This window comes from Hakea prostrata, chromosome 2 (assembly GCF_041222555.1).
Source record: "Hakea prostrata isolate BN-2017 chromosome 2, UWA_Hpros_2, whole genome shotgun sequence".
In the NCBI taxonomy this organism is placed as follows: Eukaryota; Viridiplantae; Streptophyta; class Magnoliopsida; order Proteales; family Proteaceae; genus Hakea; species Hakea prostrata.
In genome coordinates, this window is record NC_142601.1 from 16,463,003 (window position 1) to 16,482,969 (window position 19,967).

A 19,967-nucleotide genomic window follows, 5' to 3' on the forward strand; every position below is an offset into this window, starting at 1 on the left:
GCCAACTTGTGTGTAATAACAGCACAAAATAGACTATTGTTTAAGTTCAAATGTGGTGAACACGCTTTGATGGCCGCTGGATACTAGCCTGGTTGCCTGGACTGTAGACATCTTGCATCTAGCCTGGAGCAAATGAGTTAGGTGCTGTTCTAAAGAACATTGAAAGAGAAAGTCTTCCAAGAAAATAGACATATAGAGAGAGAGAGAGAGAGAGAGAGAGAGAGAGAGAGAGAGAGAGAGAGAGAGAGAGAGAACAATCTGTGCACTGCCAGAGGGACCCAAAAATACATGTTTCAGATTTACACAGTCGTAAGATGGATCGCACTGACCAATCAGAGAAGTTTGCAGTCATTGGTGAAGGTGTGATAGCGCAGCTAGTCAAGCTAACGACTGGTAGGAACACTTCAATATGTCAGACACTTAAAAACACCACTGAGGAAGAGTAGATGTACTTAACCAGAGCTCACCTGCAGTGGGAGAAAAGACTCCTGCTTGCCACTAATGAAGATAGTTAGCTCCGCTGGTGCAACAACCAGTTTCAACCACTCTTGTAGCTCTTCACCTTCCACTTTCTCTTTATCTTTGTATGGGTAGTCATTAGAATAACAATAGATCACAAAAGAATCAGAAAAATTCTCCAGGGGCTACTTTACTTTGAAATAAAGCATAGCTTTATAAAAGCAATTACGATACATTAAAAGCATGGATGGTAACTACAAAACTATATTATGATGAAGATGCTGCTATCATAGGCATGACTGTAGAAGTACCACCTAATTCAGGAAACTATGTCATTACAAATACCTATAATATTAAGTACCACCAACGTTACTGCATTACAGCTCCTAAGTAGGTAGCACATAATGTGCACCATTGGCTAGTCTTTGCTACCTCGAGTATAGGAACACCCAGTCTATGTTACAGGTCTTTTCTATCTGAATCATCCAGCCAATGGAAAGTGGAAAACCTCTAATACCACATAACCGAGAAGAACTTCAATCAAAAGAGAACCATATTCATCAGGCTTTAGTCTGTCTGCAAACCGTCCTACAAGGATAAGTAACTCCATTGATGTTCTTAAAGTACTCTTAACTGTTGGCCTGGCTATCTTTTATATGGCCCACAGCAAGAATAGTTCAGATGATTAAAGACATACCACCAGGAATAGAATAGTAAAATTAAACAAAGGTAGTCATACAAACTTAAAACAAGTCCAAAGATTATAAGATGCAGATTTGTGGCTGAACCAGCTTGACCAATCTGGCCATTTGGACCAAGATGAGCAAGTCCCAATTTTGTGATGGTCTGCTAGGATTATAAGATAGGGAAAAGAATCTATGACTCCCCTCTACTTTCCTTCTATTTACCGAAAAAACCCCTCCACAAACCTCTACATCCGATTGCCCCAAAAATTAAAACTTCAATCATTGCTTCCCCCTGATATTTTAGAATACCTAAGTTACCCCTCTTACCCATCAACTAATAGTCTTCATCATCTTTCTTTTTTTTATTTCTAATATTATGTCCACTAATTAATATTTGTGTAGCATTTAATTCAACATTATTTTTACCATTCTAAAGAAAAATTTTAATTTATTTTCACATGAGTGATCCCCTCCATCATCATCTTCTTCTTCTTTTAGGAGCAAAATTGACCCTGCCCCCTAAGTGCTCACCTTGCCGCTGCCCTGCAACCCCACCTAGCCCCACTCTCACCTATAAGCACATGGACATCCCTCCGGTCTTGTACTTATCTCTTCCAGTGGCTACTATCGTAATCTAAATTTTGTCCATGATTTAGTTCTCCAAATATCCAACAAGTTTAAAAACTGTAGTCTGCCCAATCAAAGGAGTGATCTGATTTGAATGAATTGAGCTCGAAAAGCAAAATCAAACAAATATCAAATGCACTTCTGAATATGAAGACTCATAAGACCTCATAGGAGTCATCCATGTCCTGGATGAAGCCCCCCCCCTCCCCAACAAAAAAAAAGAGAGCCTAGAAAAGCTAGGTTTTTTAGGAGCAGTAGAATGTTTGAATCAGGTTCATCTCCACAATAGCTAAGCTATTTACACACTGGTCATTTATGTCTCCTTTATCTGACCATGAGTCTTGCTTCAAAACAAAATGACGCTATATCATGATTGTCTCCCTTTAATTGGCCACAACGTAAATCCTATTATTATCCTCCCACAATTTCACTCCAAATTAAATGTTATATCACCAATCTGTTATTCTGCAGGTAGGAAAATTTCTCCATGGGTACTAGTCATGGAAATAGCCAACCAAACCCCCAAGGGGCAAACGACCATGCCTCAACTTACCATGCTGAACTGAAAATTGGTATGAGTAAAGAACGAGGCTAGGCAGGTTAACAGAGGATTAGATGGATACATAAATCCAATAATTCCTACATTTTACTCTATTTAGAACTTCCAGCGACAGGAGTAGAAATGAATTCAGGTAAATATCTTACAAGGAGAATTTCTCTCTGTCCCCTCTACCGTCTAATTTACTCAAAACTCCCCTATTCAAACTTCATTTGAGTCCCCCAAAAAGAAAACTTTTACCACTGTTTCTCCCCCTGATGTTTCAAGATACCTAAATTATCCCTCAACTAACTATTTCTCATCATTCTCTCTCCTATTTTTGTTTAAACTTTATTTATTTTACTATTGACACGTAATTTTGTTCAATTTGTACTCTTCGACAAACAAGCGAAATTTTTTAGATCAGTGGTTTTGAAATGATATTTGCAATAAATTACTTTCTAGTAAAGTATCAGTCTACAATTATATTTTAATTATCAATGGCTTTTTCTTTTCTTGCTCCAGTTTATGCACTTGTTTTGGCCCATAATAGGACCAAGAGACTGGTAGCAACTACTTATGTGCCTAGGGTCCTATTAGCAAATACTAGAAAGTGAAGGTTCTTGCATGTAATTATGAAATAAAAAATAGAGAGTTTTATGGGATTTGCAAACAGGCAATTAATTAATAATTACATTTTAAATTAAATAGGAATTCTATGGGATTTGCAAATAGAAAATCAATTAGTTAATCTTGTGCACCTAACTAATTCATTTAATTATTACTTATACATTTAGATTCACTCTTCGTCTCTTATGGTATTTATAGGAACAACCCTTGCATGTGCAACCTGGTTTCATCAAAGAACCAGCCATATATTTTGGATTCAAGAGAACTACAGTGATTCAAAGTACAGGAAGAACCACTATCCTGAGGAGAAGCAATTCTTCATTAAACTAAGAATGCATGTGTTTCCTATTATATGATCATTAGCATTCAGGTAGTGGGAAGTGGGCAAGTTAATTTAAAAACCAAAAGGAGACTATAGGTGATCCGTTGATCCTATGGGGAGAAATTGTTTTCCCTTCCCGTGGATTAACCATGGATCATATGGGAAGAAAGTTTCATTTTTTCCTTCCCATAGGTGAACAGTATTCTCAACACAACACCCTCAGGAAACCATGGTTCCCCAAATAGGAATCTTATTTCAGTTCCTAGCTGAGTTTCTTTGCTAAGTTAGTTCCCAAACTTGGTGGAATTTTTTATCCTCTAATATGCTTGCCGAAGTACTTTAAAGTTTAAACTATAGAAACGTGATCAGAAAATTTTCCAATTGAAAATTTTTAAGGAAATAAAAGATGGCAAAAAATGAAAGGATCCATTGATTACTTACCTTCTAGATGAGCACCAAGGCCTTCCACCACAGTAGGATTTGCACGCACAACAGAAAGTGCTACATCAAGTGAAGATTGCAATAGTGCTTTCACCTCTCTCTGAACTAGATCGACAAGGTGACCCTGTAAGATTAACTCTTGAATCAGTCTCTGCCACAAAATTATGTAGAACGAAGTGACAACAAGTAAAAAGAGGACCTGATCCCTTCCCCAAGGTGAAGATCCCCCAGAATCATCAAGCCCTCCACCAGCTAGGGTTGCCACTGACACAGGGCCTATGGTCTGGTTAAGACCATATTCAGCTACTGCTTTATATGCCATGTCGGTCGCACGTCTGATATCATCCAATGCACCTGTTGATACGCGACCAGAATAAACTACTTCTTCTGCTGCACGTCCTCCAAGCAGAGTGACTAAGCGACCACGTAATTCATCAATGAAGAGCAAATATCTGTCTTCATTTGTCGGTGGAGAGTATGTGAAGCCCAAAGCCCCTCCTGACCTTGGCAATATACTTAATTTCTAATAAAATAAAAAATAAGTAATCAATCCTGGATCAAGTTCCTATTCCAGCAGACTAAAACATTACTTTATGTTATGCCTTTAATCCAAAAGCATGAAGTTGTCAAACACATCACACATGGCCTAAATCTCAATTCGGTCCAGAATCCCTCTCCAGTGAACATGGCAAATGCCTTTGGAATTGAATGATCATGATTGATAATCTGGTAAAATTATATCCTTAATTGAACAAATCAAATGAAGGTTTCCAAAAGTTTCAACATGAAATGCGATTTAATAGCAATTTCCATCCAAAGATGCACTAGATTGTGGTTGAGAACAATAGCACTTCTCCTCCACTTCCCCTGGCATATCTTAAACATTAGTAGATGTCATTTAGTGGCAGCAGGAGTCAATTGAACCAGCAAAACTAAACAACAAAGGATTCCCCAGGGTAGGGTCCGGGTTGATTTAGTGCCGCTGTTTAAAAGTTTGGATACAGAATGACTGCCCAAACCAGTGATTTTCTTATGGCCTCAACTAGTTGTTTTTCTTCATTTTCTGAATCCAGATCAATGTTGTAAACCAATCTACGTTTATACCTACATATATAAATACAATTTGGGTGGGGTTCTGGTCAACCTATAGCCGAACACAAGAACAAACCATAGACCCACCCAAGCCAACCTCACACTGTATTAACTCAATACCAAACCAATCTTATCTGTAAGATCAGTTAGTTAGATCAGATTATAGCTCAGATCAACCCAAGGATTATATGGAGTCAAAACCCTTGAAAGTGTTGTCTATGAGAGTGTAAAGATCTTGTTCAACCCAGGCAACACATTTACCACGAAACCAATACCTTCTTAGCCAGAAGGTTTTCTAAAAATATACACAAGACATGAGACAGATCATGCTCTGCTTTAATCGATGATCCTATTAAGTCTTTAATAAAGATGAAATCTGACAGGACACCATGCACCCTTTCCCCACTGCTGGTTTGTTTTGTATGACCTGCTAGGGTTGTGTTCTGCAATGCACTACAACAAGATAGTGAAGCGAGGACCTAATCTGGTCACAAGCACTAAACATGTTCCCTTGGTAAACCAGATACTTGCATACTCCATGTGGTTGGGCACCATGATAGTACAGCAATATCTGATAGATTTGGATTCTTCAAGTGCACCACTATCATGCTTAGCAATTACCAGACCAATGTCAGTTTATTCAAACCCAGGTGTTCGGCCTAATCAACCAAGCCTAAAATATCAAGAACTGGTTTGGATTGATTCAGAGTCAAGCAAGTTAAACTAAAGTTGACTTAGCTATTTGAGCAAAGAGGGTTCTCCTTCCTTTCATTAGATAAAATATATCACTAAAAACCAGTAAAGAAGGTCCAGTAATATATAAAAGAGCAACTGCATACACACAATGGTAGTAGTTATGATTAGCAGTCCACCTCCCAACCCCCACATTTTTTTTTCTCCCTCTTTTTCTTCTTTGGAAGAAGATAGATTATCCTTTTTATTTTAAACTTCAGGACAGTTTTTCTGATGGGCTGGGTGAGAGTTAAGTCTTCAACTAGTTTGGTTGGTTAGAATTGGAGGTGGTGTACCGTCATTACCTCATAGCCTCACAAAAGCCCATCCATGCTACCCATAATTGCAAACCATGAGATTAAGATTTCTAAATTATCCAGTTTGGAATCCTGTTGGGACAAGGGAAAAGTAATCCCCAGGAAACATGATCCAACTGTTACCTCAACACGTGGCTGACCAGGAAGAAGATTTGCTATAGCTGTTCCAACAACTGCATGACCAGCTTCATGCCGTGCAACTACAGCCTTCTCACATCCTTGCAACTTAGCATGTTTCTTCTCGATGCCCTAAAGAAAAAATTTCCCTTTTAGTTCCTTGTAAATAATTCATGTAGTGAGGACAAACCACTGATATTAAAAATTGGTAGCGAGACAGAACCGAATACATCTATACATGTAAAAGGATAATAAACTCGGTGAAAACCAAATATACATAACGAACAGTCAAAATCTTTCTCTTCCCTTCTCACCATGACATGAACTTGTTATGCACATCCTCATAAACAGTCCAAGGGAAAGAATAGAAGTTCTGAGGAACCTTACCAAATGTACTTTATTATCCAAACATACAACATCAGGATGAATATGACCATCTGCATGATAGAGGCAGCCTGATTTCAAAAATAGTGATTTCATAGAACAAGAAGCTGCTTTAGAGCATCTTATGGCACCAAGATGAGGCAAGGGGCTGGGCAACTGCTTTGGTACCACAGAAGGAGCTAGGGTGTCATTGTATTGCTACAAGTTACTCCTTTAAGATATCACAAAATTCATGAAAGTAATGGTCCTAATTATTGGTATTGATAAGGGCATAGTCTGGCCATAGACCTTCACATGTGGCATTAAAACATCAAATAGTGTACAATCTGTTATTTGCTTCTTTTTTATTCTTTCCTCTGGTCTACTATATTGCTTTCTCACAGTCTACCATAGTCCTTTACTTCATAAGGGCCTATGTGCATTGATACAGAAATCCAGCATGTCTCCTTGCAATTGCACCACCAAAGAATATTTATAATAAATATGCAACTAACTCATGGTTTGTATTTTGTTAAGACAAATACAGGGATGTAGGGTATCAAACCCAAATGACCATGTGGAAAACAAGGACAAGAGGCAGGGGTTCATAGGGGAGCAGCCACATTTAATGTTGGCACCTTTTAGAGGGTATGGCTTTGGTGCGAAGTAGTTGCTTAGAATTTTGGTTATATTAGAGGGAAGGGCTGGGGTAGGAGGCAGGCAAGAAGTGAGTAAAAGAAAGATCAGCGATTCAGCTATACTCACAAGAAAGAGGAAGAGACTCAGGTTTTTGGGGGCAATTCAAGTGACAATTCAGGGTTGAGAAATACCTTTGTATTTCGGTCTTCTGTTAATAATTTTAATGTTAACAGAGTTTTTCCATTTCAGTACTGTTTTATCATTAAATTGCAGTGTGCGTTGTACCCTCCCTCCCCCCCACCCCCCCAAAAAAAAAAAAAAATTTGCAGTGTGCATGTGGTAGGATCCAATGTTGCAGGTAAATCACACATGGAGAAGCCTTCACTGTATCAGTAGGGGTTCTGATGTAGCCTCAAGTGAATAAGTGCCAGTTCTTCCAAGATCGTTTAAGAGAACCAACTCACATGGGACCAAAAAAGGGATTCTTGAAGTATTGGTTATGGGATATAGGGTAGATTAATGGTATGACCTCAATTGGATTTAACTAGTGACTTTATCTCCCTGGTAGGATTAATTGGTATGGAGGAATATCAAGGATTCAGGTGTTAGTTTTTTAAGAAATTTAAAAAGGAGGAATATATGGTGGGATGGGGCAAGTTCTTGAGATATGGGATGAAAAGTTATGAGAATGGAGCAAAACTTTGGAGGGAATGTAGGTAATGGTATAGGAAATGATCCCCAAAGTTTTGTTGGGTTTCGATGGCTAATTATAATATATATATATAAGGATTCTTATGGTTTCCAGGAGTAGGAAAATTCAAGAAAAATGTATATCTTGAAATCGGGCAATCAGAATGAGGTCAAATTGGGATCTAAGTTCACTAGGGCTGTGGGAATGATGTACCTAAAGTTTGGGACATATCTAACACGTAGATTGGCGTAGATCTGAACTTGAATTTTGGGTCTCTTGAAAAGTCCAAAAACTGAAGAAAAAAAAAAAAAGAAAGATGATATGAGAAAGGGAATGGAATTAAGTACTGACCAGTTAACTGCAACTCAAGTCCAGTAATGGGTTAATATAGAGATGGAATAGTGGAGGCAGGCTGCAAACACTACTGAAAAAGAACCCTTAAAATAGAAAACTCTAGGTTGCTTACTCAATCACATGGAAGTCCCTTACCATTGATGAGAAGCTCTACTAAGACCTTGCTCTTAAGCAGCAACACACTCTCTCCTAAATGTATCCTCAGACCTCTTCTCTGTTACATGCCCAGGGCTTTATTTATAGCCTTACACAAGAAGCCCCAGTGAAATTAGGACTAGGAACTGACTTTCCTAGTTGTGCTTGACATACTAATCAAAATTCAAATAGGACTCTTATAACTAATCTTAAGAAGAACCTTATCATACATAGACTGAATCAAACATAACTTAAAACAAAATGAAACATAAAAAACACTATTCTGCCCTTATAAGTTAAGTTGGCAAAATTTACATAATTAAACCATTTAAACTAAAAAAAAATTTATTGATATAACCTGCCCCAGACAGCCCATAAAGAGCCAAGGGGGCCCAAGCCCATTTGAAAATAGAAGCAAAACCAGGGGGACGGGCAATTTGGACATTATCTACCCCCTAGATCGAGTCCTACCTAGTTGGAATGAGTCCGGTTAATTTTATGGAGTTGTTTGCTGTTTTTATTTTGTTATTTGAAGTCCTTGTGTGACAGTTATTTGAGAGTTTCAGTTTGAGTGGAAATTAGTTGGTTGAGATAAGATTCCTTATCCAAAGGGTTTTTATCTTTTGGAGTATGTTTTTTTATTTTGAAGTTAGTTGCTTGAGTCCTTAATTAGTAAGTCCCAAGTATCAAAGTAGTTGGATCCCTATCAGTTAAGGAATCCTAAGCTGAGTTAGTTTTCGTTTTGAAGGCTCTAAATAGCCCAGAGTCGATGTAGTCACTAGTTTTGTTTTGAAGGCTCTAAATAGCCCAGAGTTGACGTAGTCAGTAGCTTGATTTGATGAGTAAAATTTGATTGAAGAAATTGACTGTGAGAGTCGTCGGGATCCTTAGGGGTGACCTGCAGCTGGGTTTTCCCATTGTTTCTGCAATTCTAAGCTCTTCATCTACCTCTTCAACATCAAGCAGCAAGTTAGCTCAGATTTATGAGTACAGTCCAGTCCCTCCCCCTATTGCCTTGACCTAGAAAGCTATCCCTGCCCCTTCACCTTCAATTTTAGCCAGGTACTACTCATCCCCCTAGCAACCATAGCCCTCTCCCTTCCTTTAGCACACCCCTCCCCCTGTTACACCTTGATTCCCAGCCCCTTTGGACCCCTTTCGACCTTCCCTAGGATCGTCCCAAGCTGTAGAACTATTCCTACAGTTATTGCCCAATCAGCCCTATTTACCCCAACCTGGAAAATTCTGCAATTCATTTTCTTCGTTGAGATTTTCTGCAGAAGTTTTAAAACCCTAAATTGATCAATTTCAGACTTGAATCACCAAGTACAACAGTAGTTTGAGCCTTAGGATAACCCATAGCCTCCTGTTTCCGCCTTCCCCTTCTGCCAGAATTTCCTAGGCAAACCCAAAGTGTAAGGAAATTACTAAATTACCCTCTAACCCTATACATGATTTACATTACCTATTTCGTACTTGGCCTAAGCATTAAACTTATGGGCCCATAGAGTAGGCCCATGACCATATAAACTGCAAAACAAAGGCCCAACACCCATATCTATCAACCCTTAAGTTGATTCAAAGCAGAATTGGCCAATTTGGTGCCAGACCTGCATCAGGTTCTTATCAACTGGTATCAGAGCAGTTTGATCCCTACGAATGGAGAGTAGGGTAAAGAACTTGGAAACCATCGTGAAGGGCCTACAAATACCGATGTCGACAATGAATTCCAAGTTAGGATCCCCTGTGCAGTTAATAAAGCGAGGAGACAAGGACAACCAGAAGATCAGGGAGGAGTGGAGGACTTCACCTGATGAAGTGGAAGAGCACCATGATAGATGCTCAAGCACCACAGCTCACCGAAAAGAGACAGCAAGGGATTCCTCATCGTGCCGGAGAGGAATAGCAGAGAGGACCTTAAGGACTCTGGTAGACGCAAATTGGCACACCCGAAACCTGCAGCAAGAGGCCTGGAAAGCTTGTAAGGCTGCCAGAGCTCGGGAAGAAAGGTGGTTTAGGAGGATGGTTAGGGTTGAGTTAGAAGATGGCCTAAGGGTTGATATAATAAAATTTGGCCCACTACACTAGGCTAGATGAAGGGCTTTGTCCACGTGAAAGCTAGACCATTAAATATCATAAGGAACCCCCCCGTAGGCCAAACCCATTCCATTAACTCCAGGTCCAACCCAGTGCATTATTATCCTCAGCCCAACTAATGCAGATGGACCAAGAACCGACTCGGGCCAGTTTGATGCAAGGAACCAATCAGATGACAATCCAGCCAAACCCACCTGACCCGACCATCATTTTCCACCTCCCCATAAGTATTTCTGGAGTAGCTGCCTGATCTATTGATTGAATCATCAAAAGTATATGAAACTTTAAGCGAAGTTTCTTCTGAAAATCAGTTACAATCAATAAGGGTTTGGTGATCTTCTACACGCCGGTTTAATTTAAATTCTTTAACCTTCTAACCTGAATCCGTGGCCTTGTGCTATTACTGATATTCAGCTACAACTACTATCAATCCTACCATATAATGGTTTTTAGTTTTGCCTCTTTAGATTACTAACACTGAGTATGTGGTATAACATCTCCTACCAGCTCCCGCCCAATCCCAGTCTCAGTGCGGCAATCCCTAGATTGATATCTCAGGAATGTTGATGATGACGCTTGTAGGTGGGCTGTCAATCTGTCATGGACTGTCAGAACAACTGAACACAAACTATGCCATCGGATACTCCAACGAAGCATCAGCAACATCTACAGTCACATGCAGCTTGTGGATTAGGCCCACCAAGAAACTTTGTGTTATTTTCTTATTGGAGAATGTTGTATACTTGTATTTTCCAAGACTACTATATTTTTGCTTGTTTGTTGATGTAAGCAAGCCTCCCCCCCCCCCCCGGGGGCTCTGAACCAGAAACTTGGGCCCTAGAACCAATGCCATTGGCGCACTAAGAGGACTGGTCAAACCCTACCAGGGGTAGTTTGGTCATTTTTTCACTTCTTTGGGTTACTAATTTACTCCAGTAATTGTTGTTCTATTTTCGTGAGTCCATGTCTAATTTTATTTTTTCAATAGAGTTAGTACTTAGTATTGAGAGTCCTAGTTAGAGATGGAATCTTAGTTGGATCAATTTCAAGTGAGATTCCTTTTGGATAATTATTTGATACTCTTGCAAGTTGTTTTTCTTTAAGATTCTTTTAAATGATTTTTATTTATTGAGTTGTAAAGGGGATCCTAGTCTATAAAGAATTCCCTAGCTGAGTCAAGTTAGGTTCCCAAGTTTGAGTCTGAGTCTTTTCCCTCCAAGTGTAAGGCTATTTAAAGCCCCCACCTCTGTAGTAAAAAATGTTGAATTGAAAAAACAAAATCAGAATCTTGAAGGAAATCAAGTCTTGGTCTTCTTGGGAGGGCCACAGTGGTTGTTAAAGGTCTTCTTCTCCAATCTCAGCAAGGCTCTTCCATCTTCCAGAAGCAATTCAACACTACAGCAACATCCTAACCTTAAACCAGTAAGTTCAGCCCCTCCCCTCCCCATTTCAGCCTCCATTCCCCTAGCCCACAGCTCCCTCCGACACCCTTCCTCCTTCCATCGCAGAACACCCAGCCAACTCCCCTACCTTGCAGCATCACCAAGAACCCACCCCCACCCCTCCCAACCCTGCGGCAACCCTCCTCAGCCCCTTCTCTCCCTTCCACCCTTATTTTCCCCCCTTTCTTGATCTTGCGGAAGTTCTGAAATTTCAGAAAGAAAAGAGAAAAGAAAGACAAGAGGAAAAGAAAAGAAAAGAAAAGAAAAGAAATATCAAGAAAGAGAGAAAAGAGCCCAAGATCCTTCCAAGAAACCTAACCAAGATCAATGCAAAACCCCATAGCAGCTCACATCTTTTCCCAATTCAGCCCTAACCCCTCCGTAGGCTCAACCGCGGGCTTCCCTTCCATCTAGGGTAAGCCTAAGCCTCTCAAACCCATTCCATGTTGATTTTTCAAAACCCTAATTTTACTTTCTTCCCACTCTTTCAACCCATCTAGGTTTTGTTAACCCAAAACCCTAACCTTCCAAAATTTCACCATGACTCATCCATCTAGATTTGTTAAAGCCTTATATTGCTAAACATTGATTCTTTATTTGCTGGTTCACAAAGGAGAGGATCCTGGAATAACCCTAATTTTAGGGAGACAATTGCACATCTCAAAACCCTAAAATCCAGGTTACATCATTTGTATTTCACATTTACATTTCAAGTAGTTAAATCAACTATAGCCAGTGTCTAAGACCAAGTTAGGTGAACAGCAGCATTCAGCATATAATAGCAAACTTGGGTCCAAAATGCAAGTATCATTTTAGGTTGGTTCTTGGTAGCTAATTCATTGAACTGGTGTACAATGGAAAAAATAGGCAGCACAGAAAAAATTGTCAAAAAGACGATTTCTAGGCTTGAATCGTGGAAAGTTTCAGTTTCACCTAGGTTCAAAAACTCTACCTAGTGTTTGGAACTTCTAATAACAAGATCACCCATATATGACAATTTCATGGGAACAAAAGCCCACAAACCATGTACAGGCAGTACAGCACATGTTACAAGTAGGTGGTTAGCTGAACCAGCTGAACAAGGTAGCAATGAAATATTTAATAAGAACAGAATCAGAATTTAGTGACGCAAATTAATGGCATGAAAGAGGAAAAGAAAAAAGATAGTTACAGCTATAGAACGCTCCACTGCTTGTATAAAATCAACTTTCTCAACCACGACTTTACTTAATCTACCAGCCAACAGAGCAGCTTCATTCACCAAATTCGCAAGGTCTGCCCTGTGCAATTTTAAAATCAACAAATCAGTTGCATGGGGAAAAAGGAAAATTCCTGAACACAGACAATTAGATAGCATCATACCCAGTGAAACCAGTTGTCATAGAGGCAATGTCACTAAGGTCAACATCTTCCCCTAAAGGAAGTTCTTTCTTGGAAACATGAACTCTTAGAATAGCTTCCCTTCCAAGCCTATCAGGGGTTTCCACCTAAAAATGAAATATAATTAATACAAGCTATTCTGCAAAAGAATGCTAAACTAAACACACAGTCGACCGTAAACAATACAAACAAAAGAAAACACCCAGCAGAAAACAGACCATGACAACACGATCAAATCTACCAGGACGACGAAGTGCAGGGTCCAAGACATCAGATCGATTGGTTGCCCCAAGAACAATCACGGCAGAGCTGCTGTCAAACCCATCCATCTCCTGCAGCACAATTTCAATATCAGAAAATATGAGGCTCGTAATTGGCCAGAAGCATTCAGAATCAAGAGATTGGATCTCCCAAGTATCTCACAGTAAGCAACTGATTCAGTGTCTGCTCTCGCTCATCATTGCTGACGATGCGGAATCGACCATCACGACTTTTTGCAACAGCATCTATCTGTAGAGAACAAAATGTAGCAAACGAAGTGAACCATGCATCAAGGAGATCCAGGGAAAATATGAATTCCCATCACAAAGAAGTTGTTGAATACTTGCATAGTTACAAAAGACAAACCTCATCAATGAATATTATTGATGGTGCCTCCTTCTTTGCCCTTGCAAAGAGATCCCTGACACGAGATGCTCCCATGCCAACATACAATTCCACAAACTCACTTGCAGAACAACTTATGAAGGGGACCTCAGCTTCCCCAGCTACCGCCTTTGCCAAAAGAGTCTTACCTGTCCCAGGAAGACCCACCTGTAATATATCATTAAAAATCACATTCCAAAACTTCAAATTCAAAAATTAAAGTTTTCTCTTGTAGACCATTAGGATGTAAACCAAAACTCAACAATTTCTCTTACACATGGTAAACTAATATGATGTAATGAGCCACCTAAAAGTCTACCTTATGGGTAAATTAAATTTCTCATGCAGAATGGCAAAGGAAAACTCACCAGGAGAACCCCCCGAGGAGGACGAGCACCAAGTCGTACATACTTGTCTGGATTCCTAAGAAATTCCTGACCAGCAAATATCCAGATAAAGAATAAAAATAAAGAAAACATTTCCAGTAATGTGGTAACAAATACTATGGTCCTTTGTGAACAATAATAAAAAAGTAGGACCAAGTATTAGAATTTAAGGACAAAGTCTAGCATACCACAATTTCTTCAAGCTCCTCCTTAGCCTCATCAACCCCTGCAACATCAGCAAAGGTGATTGATTCCCCTTGTTCAGACACTTTTACACCACCTGAACCCCCAGATTTGCGGCTCCTCAGCTGACCAGCTGTGTGCTATTATAAATTCATACAAACCGACACCTCAGAATCCCAAACACAATTAGAGTGCCTGTAAAATCAGAATTTTCAGAGTATGAAAAGAGAGCAGAGAGCCTCAAACCAAACCTGGGAAAAGTTTACAGGGAATCTATGAATAAGCCCCGCAAGTACAGCAACGTAAAATATTGCAATCTGCAAGATAGAGCCTATAGTCAGTTACACTGCAGGAACATCCACGAAACGATAAGAAGAGAATCTCAATCATTGAAACTAAAATCTTGAAAAGAATAAAGTACTTCTTTCACACGGAAATGTCAGCAGAAAGTACTCAGTAATTCATTAATGGAGTTTTGTCTATATCAGGAAGATGAAGCAGTGACAAACAAATTTCAATTTCTAATATATCATAAATCAAGTTCATCATTGAAGAAGCCCAAGACCACACTACTGAAGCTGTGGATTTGAATTTCAACCGAAATATTGGAAGATCAAATAAACCAAATACAGTCACAGGTCAACCTTAAAGGGCTCGTCTGTTTGTAACCAAGCAGATAATAAATTTGATTCTGTTTTCTTAAATTTTACTTCTACAGTACAGCATGTACCATGTACTCATGAAAGCCTTGACATCCATATCTATGGGAAAAAGACCCCAACACCCGTATCAATCAACCTACGGTTGATTCCAAAGGTATATAGTCTAATTTGGTGCTGGTCCTGCATCAGTTAGAGAAGCAAATAAAACCAGGGCTAGTTCACTTCTTCAATTGGGAAAGCAATTGCTTGGGTCATAGGGTCAAGGTCAACCAACTCTGAGTTGGGACAGTCTAATAGGGCTGGGAGTTTCTGACTCTCCTAAACCCAGATTGTGGGGGAATTTTGGTCTTTGTTTGTCTTAAGTCTCCTAAGTGAAGGGAAGTTATGTTACTTGACTATAATTTATTAAGAAGCCGCAAGAAGAATTCATGGAGTCTACATAAGCCTAATGGGATGGTGCAGGTCTGAGGACCTAAATGGAAGCCAAGCGACAATTTAGAATTCATCATTATCTTTTAGAAGTTCAAGGTCTAAGTCCCTACTAATTTCAGTTGGAATTTTTATTTTATTATTATTATTTTTTTTTTGGGGGGGGGGGGTACATAGTTTCAGTTGGTATTTAAAATTGGTTTTGAGGACTTTGAAATATGAATCCATAAATAGACAGCCGCATCAACAGGGATGAATAAACTCAATAATTTTGAGTAAACCTTTCAACTCTTGCTGTCTTTCATGAGAAAGACCCGAATAACTTTATCCTTTCTTCTTTCTATTTTTCTATCTGTGTTGGTCTTCTCTTGCTTGAGTCCTACTAGAGTTGAATTTCTTCTGTCTCTATTGATTGAAAGAAAGCCTTCGAGTTCTGATCTTCTCTTCATCAAGCTGCTGCGTTGAACTGCTGCTACCCTATCATTTGAACAGGTGTGTGACTGAGGTTTTATTTTATTGCTGTCCCTTGCTGCAGCTTTCTCTGCATGTTCAAACCTGGCTGTGTTTTTAGGCCTTTTATTTTATCTCATCTTGCCTTCAGTTGACCCACTCATGCACTCCTTCATTCCGTTCAAAACTTGTGTCTTCCATAAACAGAAAGTTTCTAAAAAATCAACCCACCTTCATAACTGAACTGCCAACCATCAAACTTCTCCAAAATTTGCAGTATCTTACAAATCAAACTCAAACGAAGTTCAGGCTCACCTACAGCCACCTAACCATGGTTGTCAAAGCAGCACGGCGACCAAACCGATTGGGGATTCGTCAAGGCAAGTAGGCGACAAAGCGGCACCTAAGCGGCAATAAGGCGACCAAAGCGGTTGGCTCAAAAATTTTCAATATAACTACTTTCTATAATAAACTAAATAAATATTCAATAGTCACATTCATCCAAAAAAAAAGCATTCAAGAATCATAATTATGAAACATTATTCAGAAAAAGAACACAAACATAAGTTCATCTCATCAACAATGGTTGTCAAAGCGTTCGTTTAGGCATTTACTGATTCATTGATTCATGATGTTGAGTATGGCTTATGCTTCACATTCTATTGCCAACAAGCACGGGGTCCCGCTCACGAAGCAAAAAAATAGGTTCTATGTCACTTTGGGCCTTGGAGTTCCTTTGCAGATTGTGCGTCAATTAAGCGGTTCAAAACAAAGCGGTTGAAAAGCCTCCTAGGCGGATGCTTTAACAACTATGCACCTAGCTACTAATTTGATGTTTTATGTCATAAATCCCAATTCAGCCACTGGAATTGCTGCAAATTTTTGGCTTGTCTTCCAATAATCCTACCACCATTTTAGGCAAGTTACAAACTCTACGAGTTGGTTTTCCTAGGAACCTCAGTTTTTATTTTCTGTTCTGATTTTCTAATTTGATTTTGTGGGCATGTTGGATCTAAATTACCCTCAATTTTAGCTCTACGTTACTTTGGTCTGAGCTTGAGCAACCTATTCAAGCTAAGCCACATGAATCAACAGAAGTAAGTCAAAGTGAAGTTATTACCCTCTCCCTCAGACCAAATCACCCAACACAGAGAGGAAAAGTTGGAAACATAGTTGTAACATGACTAGGTGACTTAGGCGTTGGAGGAGTACTTCAGCAACAATACACCAGCCCAGGCATTGCCTAAGCAACAATAGTTTTACACAATTATGTTTATACATGACTCGACACCATATAAATGCAATATGATATAATAGTAAACAAATCATAGGATATAACATAAGCAATTCTCTAAAACATCAAAGCAATAAACATACATCTATGAAACTCATGAAGTATCAATAGGCTGACAGAATGTACTTACTCAATCTAAGATGAACCTTAGTGTCAGAATTGAGAAATTCTATGGCTGAGACTTAGTATTTTCTTATTCATCACCTATATCTACTAGTTAGGCAGAATGCCCATCAGCTATTGTTACTAAGAAACTGGGGACAAAAGCCTCAAAACCAGAAGAAAGGAAGCAAAATGAGGAAGAACAGATGTAGAAGTAGAAAGACCTTCCAAAACAAAGGAGATTAACCAGGAAGATGGATAAATAAAAAGCCTAATTCAATTAAGCATACTAATTCACATCAAGAAATAGCACCACAACAAAAAATTCCTATACTTTATCATGTTACTGAAATTTTAGGTTGCAAAGCTCCTTGTATCCATGTTGGAGACCATATCATATTTGTGTCAAGATGATTAAATATGGAATTGCTGATAGAAACAGAAGACCACACATTAAGTAGGGTATCGTTTGGACTTCCGATGCTAACACTCACCATAAGCAATTTACAGTACCAACCAATAACCTTCTACGATATTCTCCAGGAGCATTCGTTAATAAGAATTTGCAAAGCATTCTCCAGAGCCTTTGTTAATGGGAAAATGTAGAGTTCCACAATCTGGTGAACAATTCTATACTTTGCTGATTTATCCAAAATAGGTTTTCTGATTCATCCAAAACCCTTGTTACAAAACTATCTAGATGTGCAAATTGTAATACATGCAATATAGCCTCAAGGAATTGGGGTATGTAAGCAAAATTCCAGGCTCAATATCCTAATTGCAATTGTCCAAGCTGTGCGATGACAAATTTTTTCACTGCGAAAAACTTATTTTCTTGCGCAAAGTATGAAAAACAGCAGTCTCCAACATGCATTTACGTGGAAAGAACAATCGTTAAAACACAATCACATAAATACCACTCATAAATCAAATATAGAAGTTTGAGAAGTGGCACGCCCCTTCTGAATCAACAAAAACCTATAAAAAACTTTAAAAAAAAAAAACCAAGGGTTAACCTAGACCTGCCCCCGTTCATAAATCGGGACCGGCTTGCATGGTTGATGGGAAGTTAGTTTAGAACACTTTCGTATACTTTAATATGTTGGGCCGTTGTTTCCTCATTGGTATTTTGCATGTATTTTGCATCTTGACTTTCTTCCTAGCATCAAAATTTCGTGAGTTGCAAAACGTGACGAAGATAACATTAGATCTTACCAAGGCAGAGTTGAAAAATCCCCCAGAGCGCTTATCTGGAGAGCCAAACTCTACGTCGTTTTCTAGCATTTTCTCGTACGGAGCCTTTATGTCGCTCGGCCGTGTGGTTGTATAGACAATTCGCTTAGTAGGAGCTACACTTCGTATCAGAGCCTCTGTTTCCTGTAATTTACTAGTAGCGCTCACTTCATTCTCCAAACTTCCAGGATCAGATTTCAATCTAAACATGATATGAACTCCATCAACCTCAACTTTCTGAACCTGATTGCTATTGATTTTACTCAAGAAATCACTGTAAGGGACGCTCACAAAGGACGTCGGTGTCCTTGGCTCTGAACCCGGTAAAGGAATTCCTGGGCGAAGCAATCTCATGACAAACATGACAATCCCCAGTTGTAAGAGCAATATCCCAATCTCCTGAGCCGGAATTATGGGTTGCCATTGCCATTTCCCTCCCTTCCACCATCTGCTTTTACCTTGCTTCTCACGACGAGGCGACGATGCAGAAGACGAAGACGTAGATGGCTTACTAGCTCCTTCCTTGTCACCCGTCTGCCCTTCGCTCTTCTCACTCGAACTAGTAGTCTTCGAATCGCTGTCTTGCTCACAAGAGCTATTCACCTGAAACCTCCTCCCCCTACATCTCTGGATGTCCAAAAAACCACCACAAGAATCATGTATTCCAATATTTCTCGAAACCCTAGCTTTCCGGCAGACACTAATCCCAGAGAATGATATCGACTTCCCACCAAAACAAGGCTGTTTCACAGGAAGAACCCTCGATCGACCGCACCAAAAGTTCAATCTTGCAGTTTCTTTTACATAAAAATTCGAACTTGCAGAGATTTTCCGACTGGTTGCGGGTTTCAGCCATTCAATCACCGGCATTTCGTTGAACTGGTTTGTGATAGAATGGAGAGAAATTTTGTCAAACCCAGAAAAATATATACCTCTGGTTTATGATCGGTCACTGCGGGTAGGAACGTACGCAAGAAACGCAACACATGGAGTGACATATATAAATATAAAATAATTAATAAATAATTAAATAAAAGATTACGAATGAGCCAATTTCGACCGTTTGATCCGAATACGCTGACCAGAAATTGTTATCCATTATTTGCTTTTTATGGCACAGTGGTAGCAACCTCAAAGGAGAAGTCTTAGCCTCTTAGGTTAAATATTTTGTCCCTCTACGCCTTTCCAGCCCCGAACTTGTGGGTAGAAGTAGAACGCCCCCATAAACGCAACACCGGAAGCGACGTATATAAATTGAAAATTGAACAAATTGCACTGGTACTCCAAAATGGAAGTCTTAAAGCACTGAGACTCCACTTTATCTTTAAAAAGCATAAAGACCCCAAAAATAGATTTTTGTTAAATATATTTGTCAAGTTTATCACTGAAAACAGTTAAATCAATGTTTATTTTCAAAAATATCCCTCTAATAAACAGTGTCTGAAAGATTTTCAGTGATAAACTTGACAAATATATTCAATAAAAATCCAATTTTATGGTCTATGGAGGGACGGACCCACT

The 19,967-nt window shown here is 39.2% G+C and overlaps 1 protein-coding gene across 3 annotated transcripts; it reads right to left on the bottom strand.

Moving 5' to 3' along the window:
- Positions 1-10: 10 nt before the first annotated feature.
- Positions 11-19,399, bottom strand: LOC149023883 (ATP-dependent zinc metalloprotease FTSH 9, chloroplastic-like). 3 transcript variants are annotated; one of them, XM_089144347.1, is made up of 15 exons: positions 18,429-19,399; positions 14,528-14,593; positions 14,282-14,416; positions 14,076-14,141; positions 13,690-13,875; positions 13,486-13,572; positions 13,281-13,394; positions 13,045-13,169; positions 12,854-12,962; positions 5,968-6,093; positions 3,903-4,226; positions 3,704-3,827; positions 468-580; positions 330-390; positions 11-123 (listed from the first exon to the last, which is right to left on the bottom strand). In XM_089144347.1, exons 1-14 carry the CDS (start codon positions 19,314-19,316, stop codon positions 379-381), a joined length of 2,475 nt encoding a protein of 824 aa, XP_089000473.1. In that variant the 5' UTR covers positions 19,317-19,399; the 3' UTR covers positions 11-123; positions 330-378. The 3 variants fall into 3 exon arrangements, with proteins under 3 accessions (XP_089000473.1, XP_089000472.1, XP_089000471.1); XM_089144346.1 differs by having other exon boundaries at positions 11-390; XM_089144345.1 differs by lacking the exons at positions 11-123; positions 330-390 and having other exon boundaries at positions 453-580.
- Between the last annotated feature and the right edge of the window lie 568 nt (positions 19,400-19,967).